The sequence below is a fragment of the Saccoglossus kowalevskii genome, chromosome 5, assembly GCF_978046115.1.
Source record: "Saccoglossus kowalevskii chromosome 5, keSacKowa6.1, whole genome shotgun sequence".
Taxonomy (NCBI): domain Eukaryota; kingdom Metazoa; phylum Hemichordata; class Enteropneusta; family Harrimaniidae; genus Saccoglossus; species Saccoglossus kowalevskii.
Window position 1 is genome coordinate 32,458,809 of NC_140645.1, and position 20,940 is coordinate 32,479,748.

At 36.6% G+C, this 20,940-nt stretch overlaps 1 protein-coding gene across 1 annotated transcript in view; it reads left to right on the forward strand.

Annotated features, from left to right (window-relative positions):
* Positions 1–2,294: 2,294 nt before the first annotated feature.
* The window catches only part of LOC146746072 (hemicentin-1-like), a 45,392-nt gene continuing 26,746 nt past the window's right edge, over positions 2,295–20,940 (forward strand). Inside the window, exons 1-3 of the mRNA XM_085498938.1 lie at positions 2,295–2,401; positions 16,462–16,812; positions 18,420–18,683. Of these exons, the coding sequence (XP_085355064.1) occupies positions 2,359–2,401; positions 16,462–16,812; positions 18,420–18,683 (658 nt within the window). The 5' untranslated portion in view covers positions 2,295–2,358. The remainder of the gene's footprint in view (positions 2,402–16,461; positions 16,813–18,419; positions 18,684–20,940) is intronic.

Here is a 20,940-nt window from a genome sequence, read left to right on the forward strand (position 1 = left end):
TAAACACACTCGGAACATAACAAGTCGAAGTTAGATTACTATGTAAACACACTCGGAACATAACAAGTCAGTTAGATCACTCTGTAAACAAACTCGGAACATAACAAGTCAGTTAGATCACATGTGAACACAAATTCTGAACATAACAAGCTGGAGTTAGATCACTATGTAAACACACTCTGAACATTACAAGTCGGAGTTAGATCACCATGTAAACATACTCGGAACAATACCGGTACAAGTTGCAAATTACGCTATATAGATAAGCATGTATATTTGTTTGTTATCGCGTCACTCATCTAGTGATATTTGCCTTCTGGCGGGATTATGGGGTGGCTAAGGATTGGTGAAGTTCACTGAAAAAGATATGCATTATTTAATAAGAATTAATTGTTCTTAAGGAGGGGGAAGATTGTGCCTTTGTTTTGAGGAAAGAGACAATTTAAATGGTAGTGAAAGGGTGAATTTTAAGGATACTCACACCATAGAGGTAAATTATTTTAGCATGGAATACATACGAACGACCTGAGGCATGCGCACTAAATACTCAATATTCTAATAACTTTAATGATGTTACGAAGTAGACACATCGCGTGAATATTATTTTTAGATGCAATTATTGCTAGAAAACATTAATTATGAAACGTCGCAAGAACATATATTTAGCCAGAAGACTGTACATGTTGCTGTCATATTAATTGGATTGGATTGGATTGGATTGGATTGGATTGGATACCATATTTAACAAACGATTCTTCGTCTTATACTAGATGTCTATCATTCCGAGCCACTTTTGCAACTATACAGCGCCACCATTGGCAATTGTCAATAAAGCTACTGTTTTATCTGATAGACGACTTTCCCGGAAGTAGCGAGGCTGCAGTGAACAAATACTCCAGCTTTGTCATAGCTGAAAATACAAACATTTCAGTTTGCTTGTAATCGATAGAATGGAATTTCATTTTCGTGACATCGATTGGTGCACCCAGAACACAATATTACGCATGCACGTTTACGTACACCCAAAAACGACATGCGCGCGCATGCGAAACGCCATAACTTCAGCTTCCGGGAAAGTCGTCTATTACTCATACTTGCGTATAACTATTACTGGTTTATTTTGCATTCCAATGTTACATATCGGTTAAAGTCTTTTCTTCCACTTATATTAGTCAAATGTTACAACACCAGACTGAATCAAAACAGAAAGACAATTAATTGTATGTAGACGGTATTCAGGTTCAGTCGTTGCCACTACACTACTGTTATTGTGCCGCAAAAAATGATATTTGAAAAACGAGAAAGTAAGCAGTTGTACTTATTGCATGGTAAGACCATATTACAATAAATACATTTGTTTTATAATATTGTATCTGAGGTGGAACTAATATGATGCTAATTTGTTGCCCCGACTGGACTCGTGTTCTGAGCTAGAATGAAGATTACCACCACAGAGAACTGGGACAGATGATAACTCGTAAATGGAAACGACCAATACTCTCTGTAATGTCACCATTGTGAGAATAATGACAGTCATTGGCATAGCCACACTCGCTAAGGCACCAGCTGCAGTACAGAAGGTGCTCTCACTCCACTGCCTAAATAATATGCCGTCACAATAACCAGTAGTATAACCAGAGAATTCGCGTCCATCACATAAATTGACAATCGATTTCTGTTTATATACATTAATGTGATTCATTAGTGATAATTTCTTGTGCACAAGTTTCATGTTAATTTATCTGCATGAATATATATTTATTGGAGGTTTAGAAAATACAAGAATTGACCTGACCTGTATGCAGGTCGTCATCACCGCTCATTGTGTGATTTGTGACAACCATGCCATATGGGTGTATTTACAACTTAGTTACGTAAAACGGCAGTGGTAGATGATAGAAGAAAGCAAACTACTTCTTATTTCAGACAATTTTATTTTATCATTATTATTCATTTCTTATACCGTTAAATTATTTGAACTGTATTTTATTGTGTCAAACTGACTCGTTGACTAATTTAACAAGACTGTGTTGAATAGTGTGTGTCCGTTTGTTTACTCTTGTTGTAAATCTTTCCTGATCGACAACAGAATCGTTAGTGTCTATCTTAATTTGAAAATGCTATTATTTGTTGGGTATAACATGTAACGCTATGTATAACTTAGGAACTTAGTAACCACGTCACGTACAAAAATGAACCTTGACATCCAGACCTAGTTCTGAATCAACATGTGTGACCAATACAATGCAACAATGACGTCATTGTAAAAGTGTGCCCCTAACGTGTTTGTGCTACCAGGGTGTTCAACAATTGTCAAAACTGTCAGCGTCTCAAAGTCTGTCTCGGAAATCTGCGAAAATGGCTATATTACTTCTTGTAATGGCACTGCTTACTGTTGAAGGTATTTGTATTGTTATATGTATATGTGTTTGTCACATTTATTTATAGCATTTATAACACTGTGTATTGTTTCTGTAGATGAACACTCGTTTACTACACAGAGTAGCTGTATTAATTGCAAACACTGTCGGAATGTTATATTATCAACAATTGACACTGACTTGTATGAAACAGTAGTAGTAGTAGTAGTCTGGCTTTCCGAATATTAGGGTTTTTGTTTTTGCATCAACCTTATATGTTAGCCTCTGTTTTTTTTATCAATTTATTGATATAAGCAATATAAATGAAATGACACTATTGTTACATACCACATTTCCGTTCTATTAATGGAACATATTATCTACTGTAACAAGGAGTTTATTTCGTACAATTCCGTCAATTATTTCCGAAGTATGTGGTGCTATCTAGACTGCGTCACCATACTACGGACAGTTTCCGGTTTAGCAGTTTCATTTATTGTCATACCTCCCTGTGGACAATTTATATGAGCGAATGTATGAATTTACTTCAAAAGATGCAAGTGTAAAAAGCTGTTGTTACTTGTGAAGTAGTTGTAAATAGCCATAGGCATTGAGAGGGGGTAGTTTTGATTGACTCAACTGCCCAAAGCACGTGATAATGTGGCCGTCTTAGTCGATTTGCGGGTATTTAATGCCACTGTTATTCCAAATCATACGTTATAGTTTTTCATGCCGAATGAAGAAAGGTTATCACAGAAAAGACCCATAAAATTACAGGACCGTTTCTGCACGTCGACTCGCATGCACTAAGTGTCATACAATGGTCAAAGTGTGGAACGTTTGTAAACAGGAACATACAGGAATTTGAAACCATTCATGCATGTTCTACTTGCAGACATTTAAACTGATCACATTGCTATTGTGATGTAAATGATGTTTAAATGGAGTGTAGACTATGTGTGTTTAGTTGAATGGTTATTACATTTATTACTTGAAATTAGGTCAACGGCAATTGCCAGAAATCGAACACCGAGAAATCGGCACTTTTATGATTTTAAACTTCAATCAAGGTTAACTCCCGTTTTAGCAGCAACAATTATATAGGTTGGTAGTAAATAAATTACCTTGAAGGTTGTTTTCAGAAAAAATCATGATTCGACATTTATGTCTGTGAAAAAACTGTATTTTTACCGTTTTCTTTCACGCTATGGAGTTTTGACACATTCTGTGCTGATAACGAACGGTGACGTCATTCATTACAGCTGGGATTATGCAAAGTGGGTGGTTCTGTTTGCAGGTAGCAAACAACACAAATACTACACTGGGAAGTTGAAGTGTTTGTCAACATAGCGTATTTATGTTTGGGCCGTTTTATTTGCAAACTTATTTTCTTGAGAATTCCACAAGTTTCAAAGTCCTTTAGAGACACAAGAACACTTTCCGACAATAATTATCAGGCTCCCGCGAGCAAACTTGCGCAGAATACGGTAGAATAAGAAAATGGAATGACGGCTGCGGGGTAAGTTTTTTATGTGTGGAATTGGAAGAAATGCAGAGTAAATTTTCAACACGAAAATATTGTAAATCATCATCCGACGAGACCGTTTTTGTTGGACTTGTTATTTTCGGGAGGGACCTTTTGTAGTGTTCGTGCAAGTTTAGTTTTCATTTTACCTGAATAAGCCTAAAGCGATTTTCAGACAAATTCGAAGGGAACGCTGCCCCTCCTCACCAAAGTGTTCGTCTTACAGCACATTTACATGCACTCTTTTTGCAGGTACGTCGGACTTTGGTTTGATTTTGGTTTAAAATAGTAACAACCACCATCAGCTAAATTCAAGTCCATTATGTTCGCAAATAATTGTGCTGCATAAAGTTTTAAACTTGCCACTTTATCGTGAAGATTCTGGCAATCTCGGCAAAGGAAGCTACCGTAGTGTGGCTCCGCAACAGCAAGTACATTGCGGATATTGTTTTGTTCTCATGATGATAACAGTGATCAATCACTGTCAACAGACTGTAATATTTGTTTCAAATGACGACTCTTTCAACGTAATTCGACCAATGAAAATGCAGTGTTCTAAAATATTGACAGACACTAAACAACCCCACGTGGTTTCTTGTTATGGCTATGACGGGGCTTCAAAGTGTCTTTTTGTCGTCTTTTTGTTGCTTTAACCGGACTTTTCTGGTCTGTTTATAATTTACACTTCCGCATTGAATACGTCGTACCATGGTCGTACTATCTTGGGAAACATCCTTTACCATTGTGAGTACCGCCGTTGAGGAAACGAAAACTGCTGTGAATGACGGTGGAGTCAATGAAAGTAAATTACTGAACAGCAAACTTCAAGAGGTGTTAGCTGGGGAAGCTAACTCTGGAGAAGAAGATGACGAATTTGACTTTTTGGACGAAGACAGTTTGAAGGTGAAGATATCACAGATGCCCTTCAAGTATTTGTAAATGACGCCGACGAATCCGACGTTGGGGGCTTTTAGTTTTACAGCCAAAACAAAGTCAGCTTGGACTTTCAGTTGCGAGACGTGACCCCCAAAAAAACGCAGCCAGTGATACATTTCGAAGACAAAAATACAAAACAATCGCAATCAAAGACGCCGACCACGCACGTTAGAAATAAATAGAACACGCTGTTTCACTGGCTTCTTTCACTCACGCAATATAATTATGCTATTTCCAAACGCTTATATTGATCACTGTAAAAGTGGATAAATTCAAACCAGCCATCAAATTAAAAATTCGGATCTCGTTGAATGATCTGATCCTAAAAAGCATATAATGTATCGAACAGAAATAAAAAAAAAAATAAAAAATCCCCAACTGTGACATTGTACTTTTATTTTGACAACAGATTTAAAAATAACATTTAGAACATAAATTTATCTTCCCAAAATATTTAAAAAAAAATCTTAAAAAATACCAAACTCCCGTTAAACGGCCCGGGCGAATTTATGGCAAAATCCGGTAACATGTGATACACTCATGTACTATTTTGTTTATACAAAATTTGTTGTGTTTCGAAAGTGTTTTTTGTTGTTGTTTTTGCTGTACAGCTTCCTCCTCTTGAAACGAAGCAGTGCACACATCTTATCAGCTGTGTGTAAACTACGAACAGATATCTTATCAGTTGTTTGTAAATAGCTTAGCCCCAGTTCAGTTATGTTTGTTAACCATGAATATTAATGAGAAGCACTCATGGGGTGTACACTGGATAAACAAAAAACTTGGGTATTTGTTTGCACACAAGAAAAAAACCAGTTTACTTGTACAAGATATTATTTTTTCAATAAAATAAATACACTAATGTATGTGGCATGCCTTATGGAGCTATGCTTGTGATTTTCAAAAAAAAAATGTGAAAAGTGCCCAAAAATCTATTCCGCTACCTTAAAAGTAATTTATTGTGATGGCTAATCAGGTTTAACATCCTGTATTAAGGTAGAGATGCAGTTTACCTGACAGGTATTTTAATTAGTTAATTAGAAAACCAAGATGACCTCCCTTGTCCACAAAACTATATATTTTCGGAACGCTTATTGTATGAATTTTAAAATTTTGTTAGTATTTTCTTTTTATGAAAACTGTAGTTTGAAATATGTACAAAAATGTGCTTTTTTGGTTAAAAGTGATTTAAAAAAAATTAGCTTCTAGACCATGCTTCTGTTTTCTGTCATAATTGGTTTGTGGGTACATCTGTTTACTATGAAGAAATTGCCGTCTTGAAAACTGTCTACCAGTTGTCAATTTTGCAGGGCAGCAGCTCAAATTTTACTATTTCAAGTTTATGCATAAATTACCGCCCGGGCTAGTTGTCTGTACGATTGTTGTAACGCTGTTCAACCAAAAACAATGCCCCGACGGCGTTTTGAAGATAAACACATTGTCAATCATTTGTGAAAATTTCAAAACAAAAGGTCAAAGCGTCTAGGAGCTATTTTGGGATCTGGGATGTACACTAAAAAGAAGCTAATTGATAATTTGCATAACAATTCACTCAGTAAGAAGTTTGATAATGCTCACCATTTTTTCACCATGTTTTTTTTTTATTATTTATGTACAGCCTTGCTAAATCTTGCTAAGTATTCAAAAAAAGAGAATTTTTGCACCTGTTATCTATATTTTAAAAATCGTTTTTTTAGTATGTTCCACTATTCACAATTCAACAAAATTTTAACAGTCTATAGCCTAGACTGTTTGGATAATAAAAAGCAACAAAAAATTCACTCCCAAGTGCCCACGAACCTGCATCTCTACCTTAAGCAACAGTTACTCATTCGGAATAAGTTTCACTGATAAAAGAATGTCCACATGAACGTGTCAAATTAAAATAGAATTTATTCTTTTACTTGCATAAATTTTAAAATCCAGTCACTACGCTCAAATTAGTAAAATGATATCTTAATGTTTTTTATAAAAATCTGACATTAAATAATTGTGAGTGGTGTTATGAAGCTATAGGTCATTGACATGTGATATCTTAACTTTGTGGCAATTTCTGCCCACGCTGCTTCAAACATGCATACAAAGCCGGGTTCTTAAATACTAATTCAGTATTAGTTCAGTTAGTTATATAACCAATACATTTTTCAACAAACAAACAGTTTTTCCCAGTAACGGGCTATTGTTTAAAACAAAAGACACTAGATATGTAGTTTCTGTAGTATTGTTGACTTGTGTCTTCTTTTCTCCTCGAATGTTTGTCTCCTAATGATCTCAATACTTCTGTATGCCTTGTCTGATCTCTTCAATTCACCCTTTCTCTGATTATTATTACATATGTGCTGCAGTTTATTTTGATTCGTCCCTGAAATCAAAATCGGTATTTCCACACTCCATATGCAAATGAGGTCTGAGAGCAAACAAATTAGTTCCTTCAGTAGTACCGTTTTTCGAAACATAGCAGAAATAAACAACATTTAGAAGTACGATATTTTCCCCTTAGGGTACATGAATATACTTGCCGAGTGAAATAAAATTTGAACAACAGTAATGGTAATTTTAAGCAGTCACTTATTTTTACTAAAACTAATTTGCATATCACCCATGCAATAATGTTTTCGGTATTTTCACGGTCGATATGCAAATGAGCATGGTATTTCCATTGGCGACCGAACTACTTTTATTTTCTAAACAAATTTTCGTCTGCTATTTTTATCCGTCTGCTATTTTTTGTTGGCATATCACATGAAATACTACGATTGGGAGAACTTTATGTATGTTGACCACCTGGAAACCGAGTTTTATTATCCTGAAAGGCTCTTAGAAGATCAACCCGCAGTAAAATCGGCATTTGCTATGGAGCCGGAACCATCAACATCGAGGTACCGGGAGGTTTCTGCCGGTGACGTTGCGGCGTTTGTCAGCGAGCAGAAAAACAAGAATACGGCGATGAAAACAAAGCGTGAAGTCGCTGTGTTTTGTTATGGGTTCTGTTCATTGAAGATAATTAATGACAAGACGAGTGACTGAACACTGACAGCATATCTAAGACGCCATGTTTATATTCTACACCGAGAGGTCAGAAAGAGGCTGCATACATTAAGTGTATAAACAAGCGGGTTATCAGTATGGACGCTGAGGGCGCCATATCTTACATAAGGCTAACTCCCTAACATCTCCCTTCTTTTATCAAGATTAAAGTTCAATGTTCACACTGGATGTTGATGCTGCATCAGGATGATAAAAGTCATTTCTCATATGCAAAGATCTTGAACGAATCAGATAACGAATGAAATATCGAACAGGGTCAAGTAACATATACATGTATGTATGAAACAACGAATCAAATATCGAATCAAATATCGAACAGTGTCAAGTAACATATACGTATAAAACAACGAATCAAATATCGAATCAAATATCGAATGTTATATCAGCATAATTGTCCGATCATTATACTACGCTAGTACTATGTATATAACTAAATCACTAATCTAAATACTAAACTTAGTGTTCATGTCATTATAAAGTCTCTGTATTTGGCGGACGGTTTAATGTTGCTTCTGGTTCGAGTTGATCTTGTTGTTTGACTCAGTGAGGTCTCTGTCACTGGAATCTCTGGAATTGGTTGTGTAGATGTATGATCCGGCTTATCATTACTCACTGCTGGTGTTGACTGTTGAGTTGGTAACGCAGTGCATTCAGGCTGACTTGCTAGTTGAGACGGTCGATTAGTCGGTGGTTGACTAGATAGTTCTGCAGTTTCACGTATGAATTTACGATTCCGTCTATACATCCTTCCATCCTCTGTTTGCAGTATATATGAACGTGGACCCACTTTGTTGACACATGAGGCTTTTCTCCATGGTTCTCTGGGGTTTGTAGGTTGCAATCTAACTTGTTGACCTATATTTAGCTCTGGTAGTTTTTTTAGCACTTTTGTCATAATGAAATTTGGACTTCTGTTTTCTAAGTTTGATGTTTTCTGCTACACCTTGGACAACTTGTGGTTGAAGTAATACTTCTGGAGTTGGTAATAGTGTGCGGGCTCTACGTGACATTAATTTCTGTAGTGGGCTGCTGCCATCAGTGCTGGGTGTATTTCGCCAATCTAAAATTGCTAGCTGTAAGTCTTTCTTGTCTTTGTTTGTTTTCTTGATGATCTTTTTTGATATCTTGACAGCTGACTCGACTTTCCCGTTGCTTTGACTGTGGTATGGTGAGCAGGTTATATGTTCGAATTCCCATTCACGTGCGAAGGTTTCATACTCATTGGATATGAATTGCGATCCGTTGTCTGAAATTACATTCTCTGGAATGCCATGTCTGGCAAAGTGTGATTTAGTACAGTTAACTATAGTTGATGAAGTTGTATCTGTATCTAATTTGTCAAGTTCCCAGTAATCACTATAGTAATCAACAGTAATTAGGTAGTCAGTTTTGTTGTATGTAAACAAATCTTGTCCAACCATTTTCCATGGTCGTGATGGAATCTCGTATGACATCAAAGGTTCTTTTTGTTGTTTACTGAGGTATTCGTTGCAAGGACTACATTGTGTGATTTTGTCCTTTATTTCCGCTGTCATTCCGGGCCAAAATAGTACGTCGCGTGCTCGTCGTATACATGCTTCAGCACCTAAGTGACTTGAATGAATTCTATTGAGCATTTGTGGTCTCAATTGTTTTGGAATTATGATTTGATTTCCTTTGTATAGAACACCATTGTGTACTGTGATTTCTTCTCTGTATGTCCAATAGTCTCTTGCACATATTGGAACATCATCTCTGTTGTCTGGCCATCCAGCTAATACTGTTGTCATTAAGGATTGTAGAGTTGTATCTGTTTGTGTTAGCTTTTGAATTTGCTGATGAGTAGGATCACTAATGCGTTGGTATTGAGCTTGGTTAATGGACTCTATTTCTTGAAACAACTTGTCTTCTATTTTTAGCTGAAATAACTGATATTCTGGCATGTTGGAGCTAGTGCTCTTCTCTGTTAAGTATGCTCTGCTGAGCATATCAGCAATGTGCATCTGGTTGCCTGGTTTATATTGTACTTTGATGTTGTACTTTTGAAGACGTAGCATCATGCGCTGTAAGCGTTTCGGTGCTCGGTGTATCAGTTTATTGAAGATAGGTACAAGCGGTTTGTGATCTGAATCTATGGTGATTTCTTCTCGTCCATGTATGTATTGATTAAATCGTTCACATGCGAAAACGATTGCTAAACATTCCTTCTCTATTTGGGCATAGTTTTGCTCAGTGGGAGACAACGATCTTGACGCAAATGTCACAGGTTGTCCGTTTTGAAGAAGTGTGGCACCTAATCCTTTTTCCGAAGCATCGCATTGTATGGTTACCTCGTCATTTACATCGTAGTATTTCAGAATTGGTGCATGGGTGATAAGATGCTTTATTTGACTGAACGATTCTTCTTGCTGCGATTCCCATACAAATACAGCTTTGTCTTCTTTCAGTCGTCTTAACGGTTCGCTGATTTCTGCTAGTTTGGGTAAATATCTAGCTAAGTAGTTAACGCAACCAAGTAAACGTTGTACTGCTTTTTTGCCATCTGGTCTGGGCATATTCTGTATCGCCTGTATTTTCTGAGGATCTGGTCTGAGTCCATCAGTGGTAATCAGCTCTCCCATAAATGGTACTTCTTTGAGCGATAATCTTAGCTTCTTTTTGTTTAATTTCAAGTTAACCTCTCTCGCTCTCTGCAGTAGACTTCTTAGCTTTTTGTCATGGTCTTCCATGTATTGTTGAGGAGTGTCTCCACATCCAAACACAAGTATGTCATCTGCAATGACTTCAATACCAGGAATATCATCCAATGCGTCGTGAAGGCGGCGTTGGAATTCTTCCGAAGCTGATGAAATACCAAACGGCATCCGTACATATCTGTACCTGCCAAAAGGTGTCCAGAACGTTGTCAGGTAGGAGCTTTGTTCATCCAGTTTGACCTGATGGAAACCATCTTTGGCATCTAGAATCGAGAATACTTTGGCATCGGATAACTTAGGTAGAATTTCGTCTAGCGTTGGCATCTGATACTTGGGACGTTTAATTGCTCGATTTAAATCTCTGGGATCGAGACATACTCTCAACTTGTTTGGTTTCAGAACAGCTACAATACTGCTTATCCAGTCTGTGGATTTAGTAACTTTCTTTATTATGCCTTTCCTTTCCATTTCATTTATTTTGGCTTTCAATTTTGCTTTCAGTGGAATGGGAACGCGTCTTGGTACATGCTGTACTGGCTTAATAGTTGAGTCTATTTCAATTTTGTATTCACCAGGCAGGCACCCAAGACCTTCAAACACATCATTGTATTGTTTGATGACGTTATCTTTAGATGTGCATGTAGGAGTTGCTTCCTGTGAAATACTATTCACAACATTAAGAGTAATCAGTCCCATATTTGTACATGTATCACCAGATAGTAGTGGTTTCTGTTTTCCTGCTATAACTTTGAAGTTCAGTGTGTACTCTTTATCTTTAACTTTGCAGATTAGGTTACATTCACCAATAGCATTTACTATGCTATCGTCATAGAGCTTCAACCTTGCTGTTGTTTTCTCTAATGCTGGTTTACCATGCTGTTTTATGTCACACAGGTCATTATATGTCATCACATTACAGGTTGCACCAGTGTCTAATTGACAATTTATTCTTGTTTCACCAGTCGTATCTCGAAATGTTATTGGTATATAGAATTTCTTTCTATTTCCATATTGAACTGCACCAATAGTATCTATCTTAAATATGAAATCATCAGAATCTGATACTTCATCCTGCAGCTGGTGTAGATTCTGTTGTACTTGACGCTTCTGTTTGCATACAGATTGAAAGTGATTTTGCTTACCACAATTCCTGCAAGTCTTACCATAGGCTGGACATTTGTTCTTGTCACGTTCATGGTTGCTACCACAATATCTACACTGGGAGGACTTATCTTTCGTTTGCTTATACTTGGGTCTTTCTTTGCGTTGCTCAGTATATTTATGTTGATTGCTTTCTGTATGTTTACCTCCTTTCTTTACATAGTTGACTGGGTTTACTGTGACATCATTTCCCATTTGACTTAGCTGTTGCCGTGAAACTTCACTTATTCTAAGCGATTCTATGACTTTGTGTAAGTCACTTGCTTGCTCTCTGAATAATCTTGCTCTTGCTATGGAATCTTTACAGCCAAGGACCAATCTATCTCTAACCATCTCATCTTCGAATGTGCCAAATTTGCATGGTTCAGCTAACTGACGTAGTCGGATTACTAATTGGTCTATGGTTTCATTGGGTTGTTGTTCTGCATTGTGAAAAACATATCTTTCATACAGAACGTTGCGTTTTGGTACGAAGTGTGCTTCTAACTTATATAAGATTGTCTGAGGCTTTTTCATTTTATCATCTGTGAGTTGCAATCTTTTCAGTATTTTCTTACACTCTGTACCCATTAACATCTTAAGAGTAGCAACTTGGATGGGTTTATCTTTCTTATCAAGCTCAGTGGCTGTTTTGTAATCTTCATATGATTCACGATATGTCTGCCAATTTATTGCTATATTTCCATTACAGTTCATTGGTTCTGGAGCGGGAATGGAATTGTTCGTTGCCATGATCAATCACTGGGGTCAACTCTGACAACAAATTTTACGCTATGTTACTCACGGTTTTGAAGTGTTGTGCTGCACACATCTGAGTCAGTTTGAAGGCTGGATACTTCAAAAAAAATGTTTGCACTCACATATATTCAATCGGTGATATTGTCAAACTGTTCACAACATTAATAGCAGCGATCTGTGCTCAAACACATGTACGGAGTCAAACTTGCCAGTCTTGTATTTTTCTTTGCTCAATAGTCTTCGTTTTGGTAGCTGTGTTGTAATCCAGGCTTTTCTACTGTGATCCACACTATTTTCGCCAAAACTTCACCACTTCTGACACCATGTTATGGGTTCTGTTCATTGAAGATAATTAATGACAAGACGAGTGACTGAACACTGACAGCATATCTAAGACGCCATGTTTATATTCTACACCGAGAGGTCAGAAAGAGGCTGCATACATTAAGTGTATAAACAAGCGGGTTATCAGTATGGACGCTGAGGGCGCCATATCTTACATAAGGCTAACTCCCTAACATGTTTAACGATTGGAAGAAGTCTATGACACAAGAAAAGCGTGACCTAAAAGATATACCACCATCCCAGCTAGATGCTCTGCTGTCGCAATTTTATCTAGGTATTCGTAAGAAAAATGGCGACGAATATGAGCCGGACTCCATATCATTGTATCAAAAATCGACCGGTATTTGCGTGACAATGATTACGGGGTAAGCATCATTCGTGACGATGCGTTTGCTTCAAGTCGCCGCACATTGGCCGCTAAAAGAAACATTTGAAGGCTTCTGGATTTGGTAATTTGCCCAACAAATCACAACCAATTACGAAAAATCAAGAAGAGGCGTTACTGAAAGCTGGGCAACTTGGTGTAGACTCCACAACAGCCATCATCAACACCGTGTGGTATAACAACACGAAGCTTTTCGGTTTGCGTGGAAACAACGAACACGTCAGATGGAATGGGGTGATGTAGTATTACAGAGTGATGAAAATGGTGAGTTTCTAGTGTATAATGAGAGACTCACCAAAACTCGTCACGGAGAGCCTGGTAATACTAGGAGCTTTGTACCGAAGGCGTATGCTACACCGAAAACCCCGGACATTTGCCCGGTTCGAGCCTACAAAGCATACGCAGCTCATCGACCAGACAGAATGAACTGCAGTTCAGCGCCATTCTACCTTGGAATTGAGTATGTCCCATGAACCATTGCTAAGGGAATATGGTTCCGAAATCAACCTATGGGCATAAATAAGCTGACTACGATCATGAAGTCAATGTCGAAAGCAGCAGACTTAACTGGCAAATTGAGTAACCACAGCGCACGTAAAACCTGTGTTCAACGGCTCCTTGACGCCGGTGTACCACCAAACACGGCAGCACAACTAAGTGGACACAAAAATGTCAGCAGTCTAAACCGATACTCAGTTCCGAATAAAGAGCACCAACGTCAAATGAGTAACATTTTATCCGGAAACCAAGACTCTTTCAATCCACGACCAGCAAGCAACATCGCAAACGCAGTTGTGGCGTGCAGCTCAGCGACAACCGCTGACGACGAAAGTCATCCTGTCAGTCACGGTGTAGTACCGCAGCTGAACGGCATGTTTGCCAATGCACAGATCTGTGGAGGAACATTTAACTTTAACATAAACTGTGTATCATAGTCGTCTAGTTCAAGTTCTGGTTCCGTCGTGGTCCCAACTAAACGTCCACGAGTTATTTATTCAGACAGTGAATCAGATTAGACGTCTGATTATTTTATTTTCACACAGACAGTGTTGGTTGTCTTTAAACTATTAGCCATTGTAATTTGATTAATTTTTATCTGTAATTTTTGTTGTTGTTGTTGTTGTTGTTGTTGTTGTAACATTTAACCGGTTGTTATGAGTTAATAAATTGTTGTAGTGACACGCGTTCTTCACTGGCACGTGTTGCTATGCCGTGTCACTATCTTGGAACATATTAATGGGCAATGGGGTTTCCCGACCTAAAATCCATCCCGGTTTGTTGTACGTTCTTTCTTTAATATGAAATAATCAAATATGGAACATATGTAATAATAACAGAACCCCACACCCTGCCCGTGGCTTTCGTTGCGTACGGAAGTTATTTTCACTCGAGATGCGGTGTATTCTGCTGTATTTGCACTCGCTTCGCTCGTGAAAGTACGGCCGCAGGATACACCGCATCACTCGTGAAAATAACTTCCATACGCAACGAAAGCCACGAGCAGGGTGTGGGGTTCTCTCATATTATTGCTCTGTAGTTTAAGCGTCTAGTTTAACTTACAACCAGTAATATCTTATTTGGACTGTGAAATAATCAAAACTACACTGGTAAAAAAAATGGCTTAGGAAAAAGCGGATAGGAAAGAGAGTTGTGACCCGAGGACCTAAACACAATGACAGAACACAGACAAAATATCCGTGTCCAAGTCAGTCTAAGTGTCATTTGTGGCAAAAAAGAAAACAACGACTAGAGTATTAATCGCGTGAGACGACGCTCATAACAGTACTGATAAACAACAACAGCAATAATAATAATAATTCTAGTTTCCAAGTAATACATTTATATATATAATAAGTTGATGTGATTAGCTAGACATTGCGGTTGTGGGTTTATGTAATGAAGGGATTCGTCTCGTCGCGCTGAATCTGAACCAAGTAAAGGAAACACTACTCTCATTGAGTGTAGACAACAAACAATCATAGGAAATCAGCCGCCACCATAAGTCGATATCTAATTTGTTTGATTTTTATTTTAATAATAAAGTATTGGTTATGCATACTTCAATAGAACTATAAGTGAAAAATTGCATCGCAACGACTGAATATCTTGTCGAATTGTTCAGTCAGTTAAAGAATGAACAAGAACAGTCAATACACATTTCGAAGCTATTGAATACATTTTCGTATCTAAGCTCCATGATGTTTGCATTAATGAATTACAATAAGTTGACATGTAACAGCGTAAACCTGTCAAGTTAAGAGATCAATCTACAGTTTTTATCACACACAAACCAAAAGCCACAGCAACACAACAACCTAAATTGAATACGAGTGCAATTACAATTTCAAACCGCTATCCAGGAAATGTTGCTGAGACGACCAATCACCATCGAACAATGAACAAACCAACGATAAGTCTTAGTCCGGGTGAACGCGTCAGTGCTCGGACGTTTGTCATTAGGCATATGTATGAGTACTATATCACACTCCACCGTAGTCAGTAGTAGCCCCAACCCCAACTGTTCATCGTCATAAACCTATGGCTATTTGCAGTTTCCGTTTCATTTTACAACTGTGCATATATTTGAATATTTTGTTGCCAATTGTTTTGAGATTGATTGGAAATGCTGAACTGTGTACACTGCTGACCTGTAGTAATGTCGGGCGTATATTTGCGAACTATTCGTCGAATTGTAATTTTCACCCCGGGGTTGAATCATACAGTTTACACGAGTGTGAGATTAAAGAATGGGCGGTCCTATATCTGGCACTGATACTGGATTCAACGATATCCAAAAACTCTAGGGTGACTAGGAAATAGTCCTATCTACTTTATGTCACCTTCAGACGACGCCTACTCTAAGTGAGTCCATGCTTCTTGTCATGAAGCATAGGCTAAATGTCTGTCAAATCATAAATCCAATTTCCGCTTGTGATTTTGTATCATGGTTATGCAGACGCCCATTTGTGCCAAGCGAACAAATAACTTCATTGTCGAAATTCATAACATGTTTGATGTTTAGGAAAAACAGCCAGGATTGATCATCCTGTTCGCTGTGCCCGTAAATGGTACATAATGTGAAACGTGTCTCATATACTGTAAGATCAATTAGAATGTACCATCTGTCACTTGACCATTTGTGTTTGTACATATTAACAATATTTTGGAAAAGAATAACGACTCTCTTAGTATTGGGCAAACCCCAGCAGAAATAGTACGGTTTAAGCCATTCAATTCACTACCTACCTACGTATGTTAATTTGATACAAAATAATATCTTATTTACAGTGATTGGACAGCGAGTGGAACCATTTGACAATAATATCACAATTTCCAATGGAAATGATGTTGACTTAGAGTGTGTAATAAGTGGTGTTTCTGACAATCACTTTATTTCATGGACCAAACTTACTGACACACCAAATGGTCCTCGTTCTGATGTTATTGCATTTGGCGATGCCCTTGCTTTTGATGGAAGTGACCCTGATGTACCCAATAGTCCTGCTAGATATCGTCTCATAAAAACTAGTACCAGGTACACTCTTGAAATTGACAATGCCAAAATGGAAGATGAAGGTAAATTCGAATGCTGGATCGTAGGAACAGATCAAAAGCAGGCAGTCTGGTTAACTGTAAAAAGTAAGTAGTATAGTTGCATAGTGTTTGGTACATTCAGAGAAATTAAACAAAATTGTCATATGATCGTTACCCAAAATGTGAATATTAAATATTATTTGTAAATTATTTATATTTTGATTAAATGTATGACACGGGTGAGTAAGATTTATCATTAACTAAGTATGTTGTTTTCAATAATAATTATTAGTTTTCAATTACCAAATTATTCACTGGATGAAGCAATTAACACCTCTCATATGCATTGGCGCTGCTTATGTTTTTATTTACTATAACATTTACTACGTTCACGTTACGTGCCGACATTTTTAATTCTTTGTTTTTGCTGAGAGATTACAGCAACTGCGTTCACTTTAGTCGAGACCCACTTAGAACCGGCTCGGCTCGTGTCAAAATCACGCCCTCATTCGTCGATCTGTTATTTGGCCCAGACATGGAAAACGATACTATACAATAATAATAATAATAATTGCTATACTGAAATTATATCCATTTGTTGCTAAGGTATTTATTACGAGTCATCGTAAACATGAACGGCAAAGAAGATTCTAAAAACAATTATTTAGTTCACGTCAATTTCAAGAATATACCGGTTGCAGCAGCACATAAATATGCGTTGCTGATGACGATTTGCATTCATTTCATTCATTCATTACTACAGCATCCGCCCATATATATCTGCATTTCTCTTCATCGTCATTTCATAAGTATGAATCAGCATATGTTCTCTTTAATTTACCACAGAGGGCGTGATTTCGGCTCGTGCCTAGCGTTCCGGCAGAAAATCTCGACACGTGCTGAGTTTCGGTCCAGAGCATCTATCGGGACCGATACTAATGTATCATGAAATGGATGATGTGTTCTAAAAATCCGTTTTTAGTTCTCAAAATATTACAATTTAATGCATACATCAACTTAGAGTATCAACAGTATTGATAATTACAGGTTCATATTAATTCTTATATTGTTGAAATAGTTAGATTATTGTTATCATATATATGAATAAGTACGTTATTAAACATTATTTGACATAATATTGCCCATATTTGAACATTGTTTTCATCGGACATGAATCTGCATAAAACATGTAACTATGCACTTCAACACAGTAAGTAGTCTCGTGATTAAGCACCAGCCTTGGCCCTTTATTACTAGCCTTGGGCGTGTGAGCGTTCGAGCAGGGTTATGGGAAAAACAACAAACGCTAATTCAGGGCGTGCGTGAACACCGGTACGCCAATAAACAATTATAACCTTCAAAAGTGGAAAACATCGTTAATTATAGTACTTCAAAAAAGGAACATTTTTTATGTCAAGTATTAAAATCGTACAAATTTCCAGGATTATTTTCGGACACCTTTTTCCATTTTTGACACATTCACTTTGGCATAACATAGAGACTCTGACTTAAATCCCGCCCTGTAAAGTTGTACTACCCCATCCTATGTTAATCTTCTCAACATCGCACCAATCATATAGAGTTCTGTTGACATTGATAATATATGGCCCTTCTGGAATTCTGAATAATTTATGGAAAAATGTTTGCTATCATTGCACGTTGATTACTGTTACAATAAATGAAAAGAATATAATCAATACTTTTTTATTTAGCTTCCCCAGAGATCGATTTCATCACTGACGATTTCTTTGCTCATGAAAATAAGACATATGAATTGAGGTGTACAGCGATTGGAAGTCCTAAACCAAGCATTGTCTGGTCCAGACAAGGAGACATGTTACCGAGTGGTGAATATTTATCGCATGGTAGTATATTGGAATTAGTGAATATGAGCAGTTCACACCGAGGTATTTATCAATGTGCTGCCAATAACACTGAGGGCAGTGTTCAAGAGACTGTAGAAATCACAATGGACTGTGAGTATAACACTTTATTTAAACATTCTCTTTTTTGAGCTGTGTATAATATAATAATTTAAAAATATAATTTCAAGACGAAATTCGCCACGTTTTTTGGCATACTTTCACCGAATAGCATTTTAACGGGCAAATAACATATACAACCACAAACCATTGAGCAAAAGACGCATTTACAAGTCCAAAAACACAAACAAAAATAAGTGGCAAAACAAGAAATAACCATCCAAACACAAAACAAGTAACTCAGGTACACATTTCACTTCATCTTAAAGTTGATAAACGAAAGATATATGGATTCCATAGTACTACTATAACATACATTCAACACATGACATTATACTACAACATGACATTGATTCATCACATGAAATTGTACTATAAAACGACATTCACTCATCACATATCATTATACTATAACATAATATTCATTCGTCACATGGCATTATACTATGGCATGGCATTGATTCATCACATGGCATTATACTATAACATGTCATTGATTCATTACATGGTATTATACTATAACATGTCATTCATTCATCACATGGTATTATACTATAACATGACATTCATTCATCACATGGCATTATACTATGACATGGCATTGATTCATCACATGGCATTATACTATAACATGAGATTCATTCATCACATGGCATTATACTATGACATGGCATTGATTCATCGCATGGCATTATACTATAACATATCATTCATTCATTACATGACATTATACTATAACATGACATTAATTCGTCACATATCATTATACTATAACATGATATTCATTCGTCACATGGCATTATACTATGACATGGCATTGATTCATCACATGGCATTATACTATGACATGGCATTGATTCATCACATGACATTATAATATAGCATGTCATTCATTCATTACATGGCATTATACTATAAAATGACATTCACTCATCACATATCATTATACTATAACATAATATTCATTCGTCACATGGCATTATACCATGGCATGGCATTGATTCATCACATGGCATTATACTATAACATGTCATTGATTCATTACATGGTATTATATTATAACATGTCATTCATTCATCACATGGTATTATACTATAACATGATATTCATTCGTCACATGGCATTATACTATGACATGGCATTGATTCATCACATGGCATTATACTATGACATGGCATTCATTCATTACATGACATTATACTATAACATGACATTAATTCGTCACATATCATTATACTATAACATGATATTCATTCGTCACATGGCATTATACTATGACATGGCATTGATTCATCACATGGCATTATACTATGACATGGCATTGATTCATCACATGGCATTATAATATAACATGTCATTCATTCATTACATGGCATTATACTATAAAATGACATTCACTCATCACATATCATTATACTATAACATAATATTCATTCGTCACATGGCATTATACTATGGCATGGCATTGAATCATCACATGGCATTATACTATGACATGGCATTGATTCATCACATGACATTATAATATAGCATGTCATTCATTCATCACATGGCATTATACTATGACATGGCATTGATTCATCGCATGGCATTATACTATAACATGTCATTCATTCATTACATGGCATTATACTATAACATGTCATTCATTCATTACATGACATTATACTATAACATGACATTCATTCGTCCCATATCATTATACTGTAACATGATATTCATTCGTCACATGGCATTATACTATGACATGGCATTGATTCATCACATGGCATTATACTATGACATGGCATTGATTCATCACATGGCATTATACTATAACATGTCATTCATTCATTACATGGCATTATAATATAACATGACATTCATTCGTCACATATCATTATACTATAACATGATATTCATTCGTCACATGGCATTATACTATGTCATGGCATTGATTCGTCACATGGCATTATAATATAACATAATATTCATTCGTCACATGGCATTATACTATGACATGGCATTGATTCGTCACATGGCATTATAATATAACATGACATTCATTCGTCACATATCATTATACTATAACATGATATTCATTCGTCACATGGCATTATACTATAACATGACATTCAGTCATCACATGGCATTATAATATAACATGACATTCATTCATCACATGACATTATACTATAACATGACATTCAGTCATCACATGGCATTATAATATAACATGTCATTCATTCATCACATGACATTATACTATAAC